At 49.9% G+C, this 18,380-nt stretch overlaps 1 protein-coding gene across 11 annotated transcripts in view; it reads left to right on the forward strand.

Moving 5' to 3' along the window:
* The first annotated feature begins 4,788 nt into the window (after nt 1-4,788).
* The window catches only part of ssbp2b (single stranded DNA binding protein 2b), a 46,482-nt gene continuing 32,890 nt past the window's right edge, over nt 4,789-18,380 (forward strand). For 5 of the 11 annotated variants that reach the window (XM_018745025.2, XM_029253158.1, XM_029253157.1 and 2 more), the window contains exons 1-2: nt 4,789-5,176; nt 9,017-9,206. In XM_018745025.2, coding sequence (XP_018600541.2) covers nt 5,050-5,176; nt 9,017-9,206 — 317 coding nt within the window. In that variant the 5' untranslated portion in view covers nt 4,789-5,049. Of the gene's footprint in view, nt 5,177-9,013; nt 9,207-17,911; nt 18,293-18,380 lie in introns of those variants that run through there. The other 6 variants (XM_018745031.2, XM_018745034.2, XM_029253161.1 and 3 more) reach the window with 3 other exon arrangements.

An 18,380-nucleotide genomic window follows, 5' to 3' on the forward strand; every position in this document is an offset into this window, starting at 1 on the left:
GGTCTGAACGCACCATCTTCATGTCTCCTAGTCAGCTCCTGCTGAAGCTCTACCAGGAATATCCTATTGGCAGTAGGCCCCAGGGCAGACCTACAACATGCTGGATGGGATACATCTCTCAGCTGACCTGGAAGCACTTGAAGAGGATTCGGAAACCATTGCTGTGGAAGAGAGGGTTTACATGCCTTACCTCCTGTTCCAAGTCTGGCCTGCAGTAGTCCAGAGCCTATCCCAGAAGCATGAGGGGCAAGGTTAGCCAGGGTTCACCCTGGACAGGACATCAGTCCATCACTGAGCAACCACACACACATTCACACACTACTGACAAGTTAGACTTACCAGTCAACCTGAAGCTTGCTTTGGACTGTGGGAGGAAACAAGAGCACCATGAAGCCCAAGGAGACACAAGGAGAACAAGGAAATTCCCTGCAGATTGTGCTGGATTCAAAGCTACACCCAAACAACTCAGGTTGTGTAAGGCAGGAGAGTTACCTGCTGCACCACTGTGCAACCCCACTACATTACACACACCACCATCTGAAACCACCTGTCCCACATGGGGTCACAGGGAGCCAGAGCCTAACCCAGCAACACAGGGCGAAAGGCTGGAAGGGGGAGGGGACACACCCAGGATGGGACGCCAGTCCATCGCAAGGCACCCCAAGCAGGACTCAAACCCCAGACCCACCGCAGAGCAGGACCCAGTCCAACCCACTGTGCCACCGCACCCCCTGTCACTACATTACATACACATTCATTTAGCTGACACTTTTTTCCAAAGCAATTTACAACATTAATCTACAAACAATTATTTACTCATGTACACAGCTGGGTAATTTGTACTGGCTCAATTTAGGGTAAGTACCTTGCTCAGGTCTACTACAGCTGAAGGTGAGATTCAAACCCATGACTTTTGTGTCCAAAGGCAGCAGTTCTACCCACTACACTGTCCTGAAAGTACCTGTTGTCCCAGCAACCAAAAATGACATTCCATCCCGAAGTATATTATCAGTCATCAAAATGTATGTTTTGCATAATATAACTAAATAATATTTTGTTTCAGATGACAAAAATAATTTGAAACGTACCCAATTAAGGTGTTCAAACCTGTAATGAAATTATATGAGATATGATATATGCCTTGATGGAATAAAGAAAACTTCCTCTTGACAAAGAACTACGTTCCTTAAGCGCCTCCTAGGCGGACTGGGCCGTGACAGAGCGAGGAAAGTCCTTGTGGAAGTCTCTCCAAGCTCTCCTTCCTGACCGACAGGGACAAGGACAGCAAGAGCGTCTCAGCGCCATTCGGTTGAGAAGGTCAAGGAGACGGGGAGTTGGTTGTGCTCTACGGTTTTGTGCTCGTGTGCCCCTGTACCCATCCTCATACACCTTCACGATCACAGATCATGGCAACAGTGTTTTGTTTACATGAAAGAGGTGTCCATTGCAATGAACTTTGAACAAACTGTTGGAAAGACAAAGCTATTATGGCTACAATAATACTTTATATTATATGCACCTACTTGAACAATGAACCTCGGTGCAGCAAGTGGTAGGGAACAAACTAGGTTCGCTTGAGTCACATGTCTGCAGCTGTGTCTCCTTCTTTTAATGTAATGCATAAATTGTACTTTTGCTGAGTTGTATGTCGCTTTGGACAAAAGCATCTGCCAAATGAATAAATGTATATGTAAATGAACGTACAATAATGCTGTAAATAAGTCATGTAAGTGTGCCTTGGAAATTGTATAAACATGGTAATTATATCAGTGCTTCAGTGCTGTCGTACTTACAACACATCCGTTTCAGGGCTTTTGATGCCTCTTTCTCGTGTGCTCCATGTAGGACATTGTGCGAGGACACAGACTGTCATTCTCCACAAAGTGTGCCTGTCCAGCCGAAGGTTCTTCGACACGATTATATTTATTGCCAAACAGTGAAAACCAGAAGGGGAAAAGGAGAACTAAACTGGACACTAAACAAACCCTTTCAGAAAAGCACAGGGCCAATGGCCCACATGGCCCCATCCTGGACCTTCTCAGGGAGCCCTTCTCCCCCACAGCCTGGGTCAGCGATGATGGACGAGGTTCCTGTCCATTCCTGGTCGGGGCAGGAAGATCGAAAACTGAAAAAGAACACGGACCCCCCCAGTGGATGCAACGGGACATTTCGCTAACCCTGATTCCAGAGTACCGCTGCCAGAGAGTACCATAGAGTGCCAGAGAGTACCACAGAGTACCGCTGCCATGGTTCTACAGCATGACAATGAATACAACTTCGTGGCCAGAAATAACAATTTGCTTTTCACAATTTTGAGACCGTGTGTAACCACGAGGGTGAAGTGCGTGCGTTTATCACCTATGTACATGTAGAGCGGGCGTCCGTCACCTGTGCACGGTGACAACACTGCGATGGCCATTTGGTCCTTGGGGTCTCATTCCAAAACCGAAAGTGTTCTGCGCTAAAATAGAATGATGTCTGGTCCTGGGAGACGCATTTGCCTTAGAAATAGAGAGCGAGCGAGCGAGAGAGAGAGAGAGAGAGAGAGAGAGAGAGAGAGAGAGAGAGACCAGATCGCTCAGTTCTTCTGTGCTTCTTTTGCAAATAGGTCACTTCTGGAGGTTACATAAGCACACCGTTATGGCTGTCGGCGTCGAGCTCTGCTACGCACACCAGAAAACACCGAGCGCAGCGCCTCCAATATTCACGCACTAGTGGTAACAAACATTTCTGCCCTGGAAAATTACAACGTTCAACGTAGTATGAGCTGAAATTAGTGCACGTATTATTCTAGAAGCAACAGCTGAAGCCCTCAACACATTCCTCAGAGCCATTTCAGTCAAGCGATGAACTATACACTAAATGTCCAGTGGTAATTCATTGCCTGCATGATATCGATGAGATGCGTTGTCATTCTTGCTTTGAAAAGTGTTAATGAGAGGAATCGGAAAGTGTTCAGGACTCAGCGGACAAATGTTCAGCATAAACAGTGAGTTTAAATGATAATAATAAATGTTACTTTCCTTCTCCAGCGGGGTCAACAAAGATGTTCAACGTACACATCCCGTTTAAATGTGTTCGTCTGAATCAAGAGCGCGTGAAAACCCTACGAAAGATGGACATGTAGACTCAAGTCCCTTCTGCAGCTTCGCCCAGGAACCTGTAGCGTTAATGTTTTTCAACCCTAACCTTTTTTTTAGCAACCTGACTTATTTCTGATAATATATGGTAACACCTCCATAATAAAAAGTCATCATCAGTTTTCCTGCACACAGGAGAACCCTAATGCAGCAGGAAGAAATGAGGCAGTGGCCTAGGAAAGATCTGGAAAGAATAAGACAGAGAAAAAAAAAAAAACTCCCACAGGGCTTCTGTTGTTGACGATGCAACAAAAACACCGTGGATAATGGAAACGGCGCTGGAGATGAGCCGACACAGTGGGCACCGTTGCACCGCACGTGGTGTGCTTGTGTGTCTCGGGAACTAGTGTATCCTCCCACATTTAAGTAGGTTTTTGTTCAGGGTCCACATTCCAGGGGTGTGTGCGATTCGTGGCAGCTGGACACTGACCCTTAGCTGGTGCGGACACTCGATTCGAGGAAACACACTGGCTTCAGTGCCTACCGCGAGATGCCCTGTACGGTAACGTGATAAGGAGAACGTGGGCAACGCCGTGGTGAAGCGGGAAATGCGGGTTCCCCTCGGTGCCCGGGCTGCGTGTTCAGACGTAGGTTTGACGCCCAGTCACTGTGTGTGCAGTTCGCAGCACCGGTGACCGTAGCGTGTTAGTGTGTGTGGCCACGCTGCGGGGCGCTGGTGTCCTCTCCTACCCCAGCAGGGGACTCGTCCGGTTTGGCTCCAGACTGCTGCCGTTCTGGGTAACAAACTAATAAACGTAAGTACAAGATGCCACGAGTATCTCCCACTTTCGTGCATTACAAAATTTTAGGATGAATTGGAGTTAGGGTGAAAACAGTCACACACCGACTTTCAAAACTGGTATCAAATGGAAGCCATAGCTTTACTACATTATTTACCATGAAGACCTGTGGACATTTCCCCACATTTTTCATTCAGTCTGTTATTATTGATTGCGCAAAATACAAACGTCGTTTTGTTCGGTGCCTTGTTCGACACTGGGAATATTTTAAAGGTGTGTTGCATCACATTTAGAATTTTACCCTACTGAGATATTAAGCACGGCATGTGACACCGGTGCCAAAATTGGGGCAGCACCTGTTTTTCTCTGCCTGCTGAAATTGCCCAAGTTCGTGGCGGGTGGGGGGGGTCACCTGGCATGAAGGTGCTCCTTCATACTAGAAGCACATGTACACACCAGTGTAAGAAAGTATCGAGGCCCATTTGTACAAGTGTCCAAACATTGTGCGAGAGCCCATTGCATCAGCAAATATTGCTTTTCTAGGTATTATCTGATAATGCGCAATAAAAATAAATCAGTGCAACATACACAAAACAGCAACCACATTACACTCAGATTGTGTGTTTTAAGTTCAGCACAACCACACACACAGACCCACTGCGTGATGACAGCAAGGCGCGCGCTGTGTGTGTGTGTGTCGGAGGAGGGTGTGATTCTCTCCAAGAGGAAGAGCCAGTTGCTTAAAAATCCTTCTGACGGTTTCAAAATCCCCTTCGCTTCGGAGGAGGAGAGGCGAGGGACAGGAGAAAGAAGGGTGTGTGTGTGTCTGTGTGTGTGTGTGTGTGTCTGTGTGTGTGTGTGTGTGTGTGTGTGTGTGTCTGTGTCTGTGTGTGTGTGTGTGTGTGTGCGTGCGTGTGCGTGTGCGTGTGCGTGTGTGTCAGAGGGAGTGATCGCAGGCGGCGCGTGGTCCCAAGCACCTCACCAAAGGCAGCCAGAAAGAGAAAGGCAGAAAGGAGGAGGGCCCCCGGGTGCTGCGGGTAGCGGTGGGGGCGGGGGCACTTGCTCTATAAGGCGGGGCGAAGCGACCGTCAGTCACCGCGGTCACCGAAAAGAAGGGGCGGCTTGTAACGGCCGGGCAGCCAATAGGAGTAGACGCTCCTTCTGTCACCATGGTAACGGGGTTGTGCCTGGGGAGCCTGCGATGGGTTGACAGGTGCGTGACAGTCGGAGCTCCGCAAGCATGTACGCCAAAGGCAAGAGTAACAACGTGCCGTCCGACAGCCAAGCGAGGGAAAAGTAAGTTTTATTTACCGTGCTACGTTACCGCTGTGTTAAGAGCGCGCGGAGGCGTCCTGCGACGGACGGACGGACGGACGGACGGACGAGGTACAGACGGAACAAGAAGAAGAAGCCAGCCAGGGCAGGGGGGCAGCGCAAAATGGAAAGGAAACTTGTTATTATTGTCAGCTGTCAGTGGTGGCCGGAGACGCCGGACACCGCCGGACATCGCCGGACTTCGGCCGCGGGAAAAAGAAAGCGCAGCGCTGTCGGGCCCCGTCCGGTACCGGTACCTCGGGCTCCAGTTGTTGAGCCGCTGCTCTGAGTGACTGTGCAGGAAGTAGTAGAGCGCGACTTCGGCCGCGTGAGTAAGTGAAGTGTGCGCGGGCCGCTGTCACGGACCCCCCCGCCTCCCCGAACGACACACACACACACACACACACACACACACACACACACACACACACACACACACACACACACACGCCGGTCCCCGAGCGGCCACGTCTTCTTGGCGGCTGCTGGCGGCGCGTGTCGCCCCTCGAGACGGGCTCGCGCCGAGCTCAGCTGTGTGTGTGTCGCGCGGCCGCTCGCACGCGTGCGTCGACTGACTCGGTGTGTTGCCGTGCGTCGTGGACAGGAAGGACACCGACCGAGTTGAAACCATTCAGTGTGACAGTGGCGCTCCGTGACCCCCCCCCCCCCCTCCCCAGGACAGGGTGGGTCGCTCCGCTCGCTGGAAAAAGGCTCCTCGCAGTCGCACCTGAACTTGGCTGAACGGCTCCGGGATCAAACGAAGCGCTTCATTTTGTCGGTTACTTTACCGGCGCTGTCACGCGCAGCTCCTGACGAACCGAGCGGCCGCCGCTTTGGGAGCGCGAGCGCGCAGGTGACCGACGGCGGTATTTCGGTTGCGCTGAGGAAGAAAAGTTGCCCGGCCTTTTTCGTGAAGTACTGGGGCGGCCTGTCGTTGGTGTGTGTGTGTGTGTGTGTGTGTGTGTGTGTGCGCGTGCGTGCGCGCTTTGCCTTGTTCGTGACCCTCGGACGTGTGTGTCCAGTGTGGAAAACGCCTCAGTCAATCAGTGTGAGAGGACGTACACGAGTGTGTGGACGTTGCGCTCCAGCTGTTGGACGCTAAACACCCCCATGATGATGATGATGATGATGTCCTGCAAAGTTGGGTAGAGACTCACACTCTGTGCTCAACTACAGGGTTCCAGTCCTGCCCCAGATGCTCGGTTGGACTGAGGGCCACGTTCTGACTTGGACGCTCCAGGACTTTGACGTTGCAGTTTTGGAGCCATTCCGGGTGGCGCCCTGTACCTCGGGCTTTGCATTTACACTTTCCATCCTGCAGGAAAACAAATCGCCGTCCTCTCCTTCTTTTCTACTTTCTGTTATTCATTTTACGCCTTTTTTCTTTCTTTCAATAGCTTTTCAGGCCCGGCTGCTGCAGAGAAGCATCCCTGAGCATGATGCTGCCACCACCACCGTGCTTCTCGGTAGTGATGGCATGTTTCTGCTGATATGCAGTGTTTGCCTAAGAGCAGTCATGGCATTTAGATGGACAAGCTCCGTTTTGGTCTCTTCAGACCATAGATCCTTCTTTCACAGTGTTTCACATGGAAATACTACCTGAGAGCTTAACTGTTGTTTAATGATTGACTTGACATGAGTCTTACAATGTCTTATTTCCTTCCCCTAACGGATCCTTTTCAAGAAGCTTGTGACTATTTGGTTAGAATGTTCCTTTGTCTTCACCATGCAGTTTTTTTTTTTTTTTCCTTCCCCCCCACTTAGAGAATTCGCTACTCAAGTCCAGGACCATCCAGATCCAAGGGTTTCTATCATTATATCATGCAAATCACCTTAATTGCACACAGGGGATCTCCATCCAACCTCAGTGGCTTCTGATTGCTGCATTTAGTAGCACCACAGCTGATTTAGGTGTGTCACTGTAAAGGGAACCAATATTTATGCACTCAGTTTATATTTGTAATTAATTCAAAATTGAAAACAAATGAGTTTTTGCTTTGGCATTAGAGTATTTTTTTCTGCTGATCAGTGTCAAAAGAGTCTAATTGAATTCATTGAGTGTTAGACCCCAAAAAAACTGGGGCAGCAGGTACCATAGTGGTTTAACTTGACAGCCTTGCACTCTATCAGTGCCCATGCTGTAGTACTCTTGAATGAGGTACTTACCCTCAGTTGGTCCAGTAAAAATTACTCAGCTGTATAAAAATGGGGAAACTTAACAGTGAAAGTCACTTTGGAGAAAAGTATGAGCTGAATGAACAAATAGTCAGTGTGATGAGAAACTGTAGCCTAAACATGTTGATTTTACAGCTTTCAAAAGTTTGTTCTTGTGACTCATTATGGTTTGATTCTGGAAAATGAAAACCAGAAACATATTCCAGCAGTACTACATTTGGTAGAACTCCATGGGCGACACAGAGGCACATCAAGTAGCACTGCTGTCTCCCAGCACCCGGGTGGTGCGAAAGGACATGGGTTCGATCCTCGCTCAGTCTTTGTGGAGTTTGCATGTTCTCCCCGTTTCTGTATGGGATTCCTCCGGATGTTCTGGTTTCCACCCACAGTCTAAAGACATACTGTTCACGTTCCCCCATGGTGTGTGTGTGTGTGTGTGTTCCACTGATGTATGGATGAGTGACCCAGTGTAAGTAGTGTATCTAGTCGTGTAAGTCACATGGGCTGATAACAATACATAGAGTCTGATAAATAAATGTAAACTCTGAGTGGGATTCATTCTGGGATTTGAAGAAGGACCAAGAGGGTCACAATGGACAGGCTCCTCCTTCCTGTTGTGGCGAGAGGGCTCGTGCGGCCGAAGGAAAGCGAAAGCCCTCTTCACACAGTGGACTCGCTGTTGCCTTGAGGTGCTTCGCATGCAGATGTTGCCTCCCTCGTGTCGCCCGGTCTGTAGACGAGGGGGTCGTGAAAGGTCCCAGGCTCATGTTTGGTAGAAGTAGCTCAGGCCCCTTTCTGAGACAGCCGTACAATGGCCTCCGCAAGAGTCCCTACACCGCTGCCCAGGAGCTGCACGTGATGCGCTTTAAAACTACTTTAGTCATTTCAACGTATGAAGGCATAGTTTGGGCCGTGCAGGACGGCCCGGAATCGGGCACTTCCAGATGACGCAACACTGTCGCTCCATCCAAGTACGGTAGCATTTCAAGCGCCTTGCTCTTATAACTGTTATGGGTGATACTTTGTAAGCAGTTATACACCACACGCTGCTCTCTTTTCATAGCCATGTCCTTGGTTACAACACCCAAGAAATCTTTTCGTTGTGAAGATTTTCTTCACAGGGTAATTTACGCACACGGTTCATCCTCGCTGTTCTGGATTTTAAAATTTGGACATTGGAATTTGGACCAGCATTAATTATAACTTTAGTGTGCGGGGCAAAATAAACACTTATTTTAACATTTTTGCTATGTAGTAATGTGTTACTATGGATGGAGTGTGTGCTGAATATGGCCTAATAAAATATTATGTAACATCAGGACTTTTCTGTAACACTTTACAAGGAGTTTCATACAGCGAGACATAATGCTCAGTAGATACCCTACGTACGTTTGTGGTTTGTTTACATCTAGAGAATCCGGTTCAAATATTGAGGATGGATGCGTTTATATAGCAAATACTGGGGCAAAACTGTGTTCAAAAAAAGTTGTAGGTGCGTTAAGAAAAGATCGACAGTGCGACACACCACGTAAGTGTACACGTTAAAGTAGAGGATCATGTTGCATTTGTGTGTACTCTATAAGTTTACAGAGTTATATAAAAAAAAAATACCATACAAAGAATACTGATAGATTGCCTTCATAGCAGATCTCTCCTGGGTGGCCATGGTCTGTGTTCAGCACTACACGGTGCCCCCCCCCCCCAAACGACTGCTGTACGTGGTACCGCATCACACCAAGGCTTGGGCTCAGAATTCCTCGTCCGAACTCACGGGATGGACCTGCTGCTCTGTGCAGTTCGTCTGCAACATCTCAGAAAAGCCAACGGTGCAAAAGATGTAAGTTACTTAGTAACAGTATGTTATGCTTTTGATATGTGTTCAGTTCATATTCATGTCACTCCTGTGATAGTTTTAGAAAGCTGGACTTTGCATATGGAGTCCTGTTACACGGCTCAATTTCGTCACCTTCCGTTCGCAGTCTGAAGTCGTGAATTGAGAGGTGACACCTTTGTTTGCATGTGTCCACTGTACTTTTCACAGTCCTTTTATAGCTGGCATTCCAACAAAATTTACATTTATTTATTCATTTAGCATTTTTTCAAAGTGACATGCATTTTAGAGAATACAATTTGTACATTACATCAGGAGAAAGTGAGACAGTTGCAGATGTGTGATTCTTAAATTAGTTTCTTTCCACTTTATGCACCAGTGCTCATCACACGACTAGCTGCATAAAACTCTGACTAGACAAATCCTGATCACCTTGCTACAATTTTCTTTTTTTTGAGATGCACAAACATTTACGTACATTATAGAAGTAGCTGTGTAAAGGTTTATCTGGGCATGATCTCAAAGTTATGGTGCATGAACATTTACACCTTACGTAAACTTAAAGAGATGATGGGTGAAGTGAGTCTGGAAGAGGTGAGTTTTCAGACCCTTTGTAAATGTGGACCGAAATTCAGCAGTTGCGAGCGAGAGGGGGAGGTCATCCCGCCACAGCGGGGCCAGAACCGAGAACCTCCGTGATTTACCTTTGGTGTGTGGGACCACCGAGCGGGCGGAAGTAGAAGAGCGAAGGGCTCCGGTTGGGGTGTAGCGGTCGATCAAGTCTCGAGTCCAGAGTAGCTGAAATATGACCCATACCGACACTCGGTCAGTCCAAATGGTTATCCTTCCCAAGACCTCAGACCTGCTGCCGTTAAAGTCCCGGATGATTCGCTCTGAAGTGGCAGTGGCTGGTCCTCATTAAGTGCAGGGGTGGGCAGTCAGGAGCAGTCATTCAGTGGAACCCTGGCCCTGTCAGGACACCACCACCCACTAGGTCACGTTAGACCTGACTCTTCTTAAGTGCGGTAATTTTAAAAATTGTCTCATCTTCGTTTTTCCAGACGAAGTTGATGGCCCGCCGAAGTTTCCCCGTTCACGTTCAGACAGATGCCCGGCTCGTGTAAGCGGGGGAGCGACGGGCGACCTGCGCCGTCGCTGGTCGGAGTGCCCGTGGTATCGGGTAACGGAGGAGGGTATAAAGCGAATGACTGCTCCAGGGGAATCTCGAGGCTTTTTTTCACCGGTGTGAAAGGCAGGAGAACGGACAAGTGTCGATCACTGAAAGGAGCGAATGAAGGTTCCCGACGGGATCGAAGGCGCTTCCGTGGAGGAGGCGCGGAACCCTGTGTTTAATGGCTTTTTCCCTTCTCTCCTTTTCTGTGCGGCTCCCTGGGAGCTGCTGACTTGTCTTTTGTTTCTAAACTGTGTTTACTTGCCCCCGAGCTCCCCTCTGCCAGCGCCCCAATTTCTGGGAGATGTTTTGCTCCAACCGAAAATTGTGACCCCTGCTTGTAACTTTCGTTGAAATATGCGGGGAATATTTCCCCAGCTCTTGGTTGCCTCTGCAGCTTTTCGCATTTTAATTATGGGCGCTATTAGATGGCCGCTTGGTTCATTAGAGGTGATTGGTTGCTGACTTTTTAACGTGTGAAATTGAACATGGTTACCCATATATGTAGTTTCAGTTAATATTGTGTAATTCAGTCACGATGTACAATGTAATAAATGTAGTGTAGCTGAAGGACCCCCTTTGTTACACAGAGAAATGAGTGTGCACATGTAGACGGAAAGAATTAAAATAATGTGTGAAATATCAGTTTTTCTTGTATGAATTTTGAAAAGTTAAAAAGAGAAACAGGACACTTATACATTACAACAAATAGTGTATTAACGTTAGAAGTTATTGGCATGAAAAGTAAAAGCCACAGTGACGATAACCACAAACCAGTTTCATGTAGCTTCAGAAACTCACTACCTGTGTAACAAACAGCAGGACAAAAGAAAAATATTTTCTCTGTTTTAGGGGGGAAGAAAATGTACATTGTCAAAAACAACGAGGCACCAAGTAGATACCGAAAACACTAAAAGTGGATGTGTACCTCTGTCTGGGGAGGGTGTGGTGGCGCAGCGGGTTTGGCTGGGTCCTGCTCTCCGGTGGGTCTGGGGTTCGAGTCCCGCTTGGGGTGCCTTGTGACGGACCGGCGTCCCGTCCTGGGTGTGTCCCCGCCCTCTTCGGCCTTACGCCCTGCGTTGCCAGGTTAGGCTCTGGTTTGCCGAGACTGCTTGGGACAAGCAGCTTCAGACTGTGTGTGTGTGTGTGTGTGTGTGTGTGTGTGTGGAACGCAACTTCAGGAGAGCCATACATGCAGACCTGTTACTGTTCATACTGCACTACCGTACGTGATGCGATCAGCGCATACCTAACCCTAACACATGAGTTGGCCTCAGTGCCGCCTTCTCTCGAAGCTTGTTATTTCAATTTCAGTGGAATTTACGTCCAGAACAGTGGATTTTCGGAGCAATGGGCCCTGCGCAATATAGTCCGCTGCTCCGAGGATAGACTGCATGGTGTCTATGGTGTTTTGAGTCCGGATCAATTGTCGTAATTCGAGGATTAACTGTATTGCACGTTGTAACCTTGTGTCATTTCAATTTTTTGTGTGACCATTTAAATGCAACAGTAGATATTAATATTTGCTTAACCTAAATAGTATCGGGGTCAGACATGTGGATAAAGGGAATCCATCCGCTGTGCTTTTATTTACAATGAGAGTTGGTGACTAAATATGAACACAAAGTGGCTGCTCAACTAGAGACTTTGAATGTGGATGTTTGGGAGCTGGTGGGGGGTGCGATGGCGTAGTGGGCTTGATCGGGTCCTGCTCTGCGGTGGGTCTGGGGTTCGAGACACGCTTGGGGTGCCTTGCGATGGACCGGCGTCCCGTCCTGGGTGCGTCCCCTCCCCATCCGACCTTACGCCCTGTGTTGCCGGGTTAAGCTCCGGCTCCCCGCGACCCCACGTGGGACAAGCGGTTTCAGATGATGTGTGTGGGAGCTGGGTAAGTAGGAGCACACAAAGCAAGGTCATGCAGGAACCATCTGGGCTGATTTCCATTTTAAAGTCCTTGATTGCTACATGTGAACCTGGTGGAGGGAAGCAGATCAGAAACCAGGCTGTCTCATGCAACAGACCTTCTGACATTTGTTGCATTACGCCCTCTTCCGCAAGCGACTCCCACCGTGAGCTGCAGGCAGGAGGGGGGGTCGTCCTCTGGGTGTCCTTGTGCCGGTTAGTCTGAAATTTTAAGTGAGCAGGCTCACAACTGCACTTTGGGACCGTATCCTTTCCAGTCCATAATATTGTACCATTGACCACCTTGGTGTCTCGTGTCAAGGAGGGACTTGACTCTAGTGCACCATCAACCTTGATTGGTGGAAGAGGAGTGTCCATCATGGAGCCCTGAAGGTCGAAAGAGCGAAAAGGTTTGCACAGGTACCAGTTCAGTAATGACGTGGCGGTTTCAGGCAGTAGGTTACTGGGTCAATCATGCGCCGTGATTTCTAAGGGCCTATGTACTTTCGACTTGACTTTTTTCATAAATTCATACCAATATCTCTATTAATACTAATATTGAGAGCCAAAACCTTTGTTCCAGGCGGTAAAGGAGCATGTGATGTCTCCAATCTGCCTGCCTCTTCTGGGATCAGACCACTCATTTGAGGTGGAGGTGGGCAGACCACCAAACCAGTTGACTCTTCTAATACCAGTCATCAGGTGGGTATGTTACTGGACATTAGGGTCCAGGGAAACATTGGATGTTCATAACCTAAGACACATTGGCTCAGGAGTGAGGTTACTGGGCATGTGGATGAGGGAGTTGTGTTCATTTTTGGTCCATGGGAGGAAGCAGCTCTCGCTCCATGTGTACAGAGACCGACTGGCCTGCGGTGCTTTGCCACTGTGGAGCTTATAAGCTACCTCAGTGACTTCCACCAGGGAAATGGACTCTGATACCCCGGAAGCCTCTGGCCCTGACTCCTGTAAGGAAGTCATATCTCTCAGGTTTAGGAGTGCCTTAATGTGCTCCTTCCACCTCCCAACAATATCCTCATTTGAAGTCAGAGTTTCTCCACCTTTGCTGAGCACAGCCTGAGTGAAGCTCCTCCGACCCCTTCTGAGCTGCCGGATGGTTCTCCAGAACCTCTTTGAGGCAGACTGATAGTGATTTTCCATAGCCTCTCCAAACTCCTCCCATGCTCTGGATTTTGCTTCTGCAACTGCAGCCACAGCCACTGCTGTCTTTTTTGTCTGCCTGGTACCTATTTGCTGAGTCAGGAGTCCTCAGAGCCAACCAGGACCTAAAGGCTGCCTCCTTCAGCTTGACAACTTCCTCACCACCGGTGTCCACCAGCGGGTTCTCAGGTTGCCACCCTGGCTGGCACCAACAAGCTTTTGGCCACAGCTGCACCTGACTGCTTCCACAATGGAGGTTTTGAACAGGGTCCATTCAGACTCCATGTCCCCTACCTTCTCTGGGAGATGGGAGAAGTTCTCCCGGAGATGGCAGTTAAAATTGTTCCAGACAAGGTCCTCTGACAGTCGTTTCCAGCACACCCCCACTATACATTTGGGTCCACCTGGTTTGTCCATCAGTTTTCCCCACCATCTGATCCAGCTCGCCACCAAATGGTGAATGGTTGACAGCTCAGCACTTCTCTTCACTCAAGTGTCCAGAACATGTGGCCTCAAGTCATATGAAACGACTATAAATTCGATCATTGACTTTTGGCCCAAGGAGCTCTGCTACACTTATGGACATCCTTGTGTTTGAACATGGTGTTTGTTATGGACAAACCATGGCTGCAGAGAAGTCCAATAACATTTCACCATTCAGGTTTAGATCGGGCAAGCCGTTCTTCCCAGTCACCCCACTCCAGATTTCCCAGTCACTGTCAACATGAGCGTTGAAGTCCCCCAGCAGGACTATGGAGTCTGTAGTTGGCCCTGTCCAGAACCCCACCCACTCTTTCCAAGAAGGTTGAATACTCTGATCTGCTGTTTGGTGCATAAGCACGCACAACAGTCAAAGTTTTCCCGTCTGCGACTTTAAGTCTAGTGGGTGTCTCCCAACCTCCCACACAAGTTCCGGCTTCCTTCCCCCAGCGTGGTTACATTCCACATGCTAAGAGCCAGTTTCTGCTGCAAGGCTTCATGATGCCATGCACCACCCTGCCCCCTCCTTCTGCCTGAATGGCATCGGGCTCGATTCCTATGTTGGACCTTGTGGGTGGTGGACCCACACGACCCCCCCTCCCCATGTTGCCTTTTTGTTCTGAGCCCGGCCGGATTACGTGGGCTGCCCGACCACCGGGTGCTCGCCTACGAACACTACCCCCAGGCCTGGCTCCACGGGTATGTCCCGGTGACCCTATTCCGGGCCGGGTAAACATTGTAATGTTTCCGTTTTTTCTGGGAATTTTTAGGTCGTGTCGGTCTGGATCTTCACTCCAGACCTGTTCGCCTTGGGAGACTCTACCAGGAGCACTGCTCCCGGCGATATAACTCTGGAGATCCCTAGATCATGCAAGTCCTTCCGTCACAAGGTCCCGGATCCAGGGACCTCGAACCTCATTGATGACTGGATGTAGTGTCCATCTGGGTTTTTGATTTATGGTCCTGGGTCAGTCACTTGGAAGGGCAGGAGCTTCTAATGGACCACCAGATGAAGCAGGAGGTGGACAACAAGGTGTCTGGAGCGGTGGTCCTCGGGGGTGCCCTGCTTTTCTTAGACCTTGCTGGAAAAGAACAGGCCCACCAAGTGCATTCGGTACTAGATGGAGTGAAGAAGCCTGCATCTGCCGAAGTCAGTTGTATTTGGACAGTGCAGGGGTATAATCTGCTTGAATATTTCTGCATATTAATATGCAAGTGACATTGTTCACGTGCCAGGACAAGGTGAAACGTGTGTAACAGAGAAGCCGAGGTACCATTTCGGAGTTATGTATCCCGATTGTGTGTCTCTGTCTTTGGGATTATTAACGCTAATAGTCTCTCCTCTAGTCATTAGTTTGCCTTTAGCTATTTTTCCTCCGGGGTTTGCCCTGTGCCTGCTTTCTGGTGGGTCCGGGGTTCAAGTCCCGCTTGGGGTGCCTTGCGACGGAGTGGCATCCCATCCTGGGTGTGTCCCCTCCTCCTCCAGCCCTACGCCCTGTGTTGCCGGGTTAGGCTCCGGTTTGCTGCGACCCCGCTTGAGACAAGCGGTTTCAGACAGTGTGTGTATTTTTCCTCTAAACTGATGTTATTTTTTAGCGCTAATATCAATAATGCATTATGGATTTGGTGACAAGCATTGTGCTGGATCACTAAATGTATCAATAATGCATGCTTCTTTTTTTTTCTTTTTTTTTTTGCCGCCCACGTGTATCGCTCCTCCGGGATTGCACCTGACCTCCACCCTTCACCTTGCAGGTCGTGAGCCCAGAAAGATGGCTTCACATTGCCATTTCGGGCTGAGCCCATGGCTCATGCGCATCTTCAGTGTTGCATGGAAGCCGGGTAAAGTACACCTGGAGTGGCATGCTGGGATGTGGTGCCTGTATTGTAAGGTTGTTGCAGTTGGGTTCCCATTCAGGAGGAATAGTCTGTGTTTTTGTCCTGGACAGAACAGTAGAGCAGCTCTTTTTCTTTTCCTGGGCACAGTGAGCTTGGAAGACGCTCAATCCAGTCTGTGTGTGTTTTGTAGACGAGAAAAAAGCGTATGACTGTGTCCCTTGGCTTGTGCGGTGGGAGTTACTATGGGGATACAGGGCACCGGGGCAGCTGATACAGAGTACGTGATTCCTGTATGAGCACAGAGCGAGCGGATTCCTTCTTGTCCTTGTCGAGTCAAATCTGTTCTAGATGGGCACTGGACTCTGCCAAGGCCGTCTTTTATTTCCTCTCCCGTTTGTGATTTTCACGGACAGGATATCGAGGTGAGGCAAAGGGCTCGGAGGGATTCCGGTACGGGTGGCATCTCTGCTCCGCGTGCGTCATGTTGTCCGTTTGGCCTCGGCGCAGCGCGTGAGACCTTTGCGTGAGATCACGGTCCTTTCTTGGAAGGGGGTGGATTGTCTTCTCCAGATGAGGGGGGGAGCAGCTGTCCCTTGCGGAGGAGTTCGGGTACATCGAGTACGTGGCTCCTCGTGTCATGAACGTTCAAGTTAAAACACTTTTGAAGATGCAAACGTTTTAATTTAATTTGTTTTAAATACTTTTCATTTGTATTTTTAAATGTTTGTTGCAGAAAGAATGTCTCCTGTACTTCCACAAACAAGCATTAGTTGGCAGCAGCCCTGGTCCACCACGATGAAGCGTAGCCGGAGCAGCGTGTCCCTCCGTTGGCCTGCGCAGCTCCTGTCTGCTGTCTCGCACTGTCGCTGTCACTCGTCTCCAAAACTGACAGGTGTTTATGGTAAAATATCACCAACTCGTCACACGTGCGCCTTTCGATTCGTTTTACCGACTGTGTTGGCGGAAGCGGGGGCGCGGTGGGTTGGACCGGGTCCTGCTCTCCAGCGGGTCTGGGGTTCGAGTCCCGCTTGGGGTGCCTTGCGACGGACTGGTGTCCCGTCCTGGGTTTGTCCCCTCCCCCTTCGGCCCTATGCCCTGTGTTACCGGGTAGGCTCCGCGACCCCGTATGGGACAGGCGGTTCTGAAATTGTGTGTGTGTGTGTTGGCGGAAGCGGTCGAGGGACGTCTTGGCGACGCTCGACTCCAGAGCTCCGCCGCTGGTCACGTCAGTTCGTCCCACGAGAGAGAGCCGTGTTGTCGCTCGGCTCCGTCGCGTCAAAGTTTCCCTGCAGCGTCGCGCCTCCCGCTCCTCTCGTCTCGTCTCGCTTCGTCTCTTCTCAAGCCACGACCGCCTTGCGCGGTCCCTCCGCGACGAAACCGCCGCCCCCTGTCGGCGCGTAGCGTCCAGGTCGGGATCCACCAGCCGGGTCCGATCGCGACCGAGGTCGCCGAGGTGTCGAGCTGCCGCACCGCCGGCGCCGGCTCCATCCGTCTACCGAGCGGCACAAGCAAGAGAGGCGTCGACGCATTTTGTGTTGCGCACGTGCATTTTTGTTTGCCTCCCTCTTAAGTTCGCGCTCTAAATTGGTTCGTTGGACGCCGCTCATAGTCACCGATTCTCGTGCTCTTCGCCATCGCTTCCTTTCTGTGAGCGGCGCCCCTATCCATGTTGTGCGTAACGGAACGCTGTATCGGTACACGGCGGCACCGAAATGCAGCGTTTCTCCTGTTCTCCTGTTTCTGCCGAGCAAAGGGTTCGAGACCCTCTCGCGTGGGTGTCCCGGGGCCCAACCGCGTCCAGGAGCGAGCAGGTGCAAATGTGTGGCGAGAGTTCAGGAGAAGACGAGACAAACCCTGGTTCGCTCAGTGCGGAGCCACGTCGAGTAGAGTCAAGCGTCGACCGCGTGACACCAAAGAGCTCCTGTCGGTGTGAAAGGAGCTCCTGCTGGTAAATGGCCTTTCCTTACCGCGCTGGCAGCGCGGCTCCAGGTTCCGTTGTCCGGAAATGCAGGGATTTTTACCTTTTCTTTACAGTAATTAACGGAGTAACTTTTTTAGGGAGACAAGTGCAGAGTGTCGCTGTGTCCAAGCACTAACTCCTCTTTTACTTCCGCAGTATCTGTTTGCGTGGACAGTAGAGCTGCTCCCTCTGCTCACACTGATACCCCCCCCCTCCCCCTTTTTACTTTATAAACCACGTGACACTGATGTCATTTACCTGTAATCACCAGTGTAACAAGGCCCTTTGTTTCCCCTCCCCAACTGTTCTCTAACACGGTCATTGGGTTCTTGTCGTGGTGTGTGCCTTACGCACACTTTGGCGACACTCGCACGCAGACTGGGACGAGTCGACATTTACGTATGAGCTGAAACTTTAACGTAAGGAACAGGAAACGCGAAAGAAACGGATGAAAACGGTGCGAATGAACACACGGCTCTTCCTCACGCTGCTCCGGGGGCTTTTGAAGAGCAAAGCCACTCTTCGTCAAGTTGGGATTTTCAGTGACGCTTCTCATAAAGCTCAGCTCTCGGAGCCTGAGTGAGTGAGTGAGTGAGTGAGTGAGTGAGTGTGTGAGTGAGTGTGTGTGTGTGCGTGCCAGAGAACTGCTGCTGTGCCCTCTGCAGTG

This window comes from Scleropages formosus, chromosome 6 (genome assembly GCF_900964775.1).
Source record: "Scleropages formosus chromosome 6, fSclFor1.1, whole genome shotgun sequence".
NCBI classification, from domain to species: domain Eukaryota; kingdom Metazoa; phylum Chordata; class Actinopteri; order Osteoglossiformes; family Osteoglossidae; genus Scleropages; species Scleropages formosus.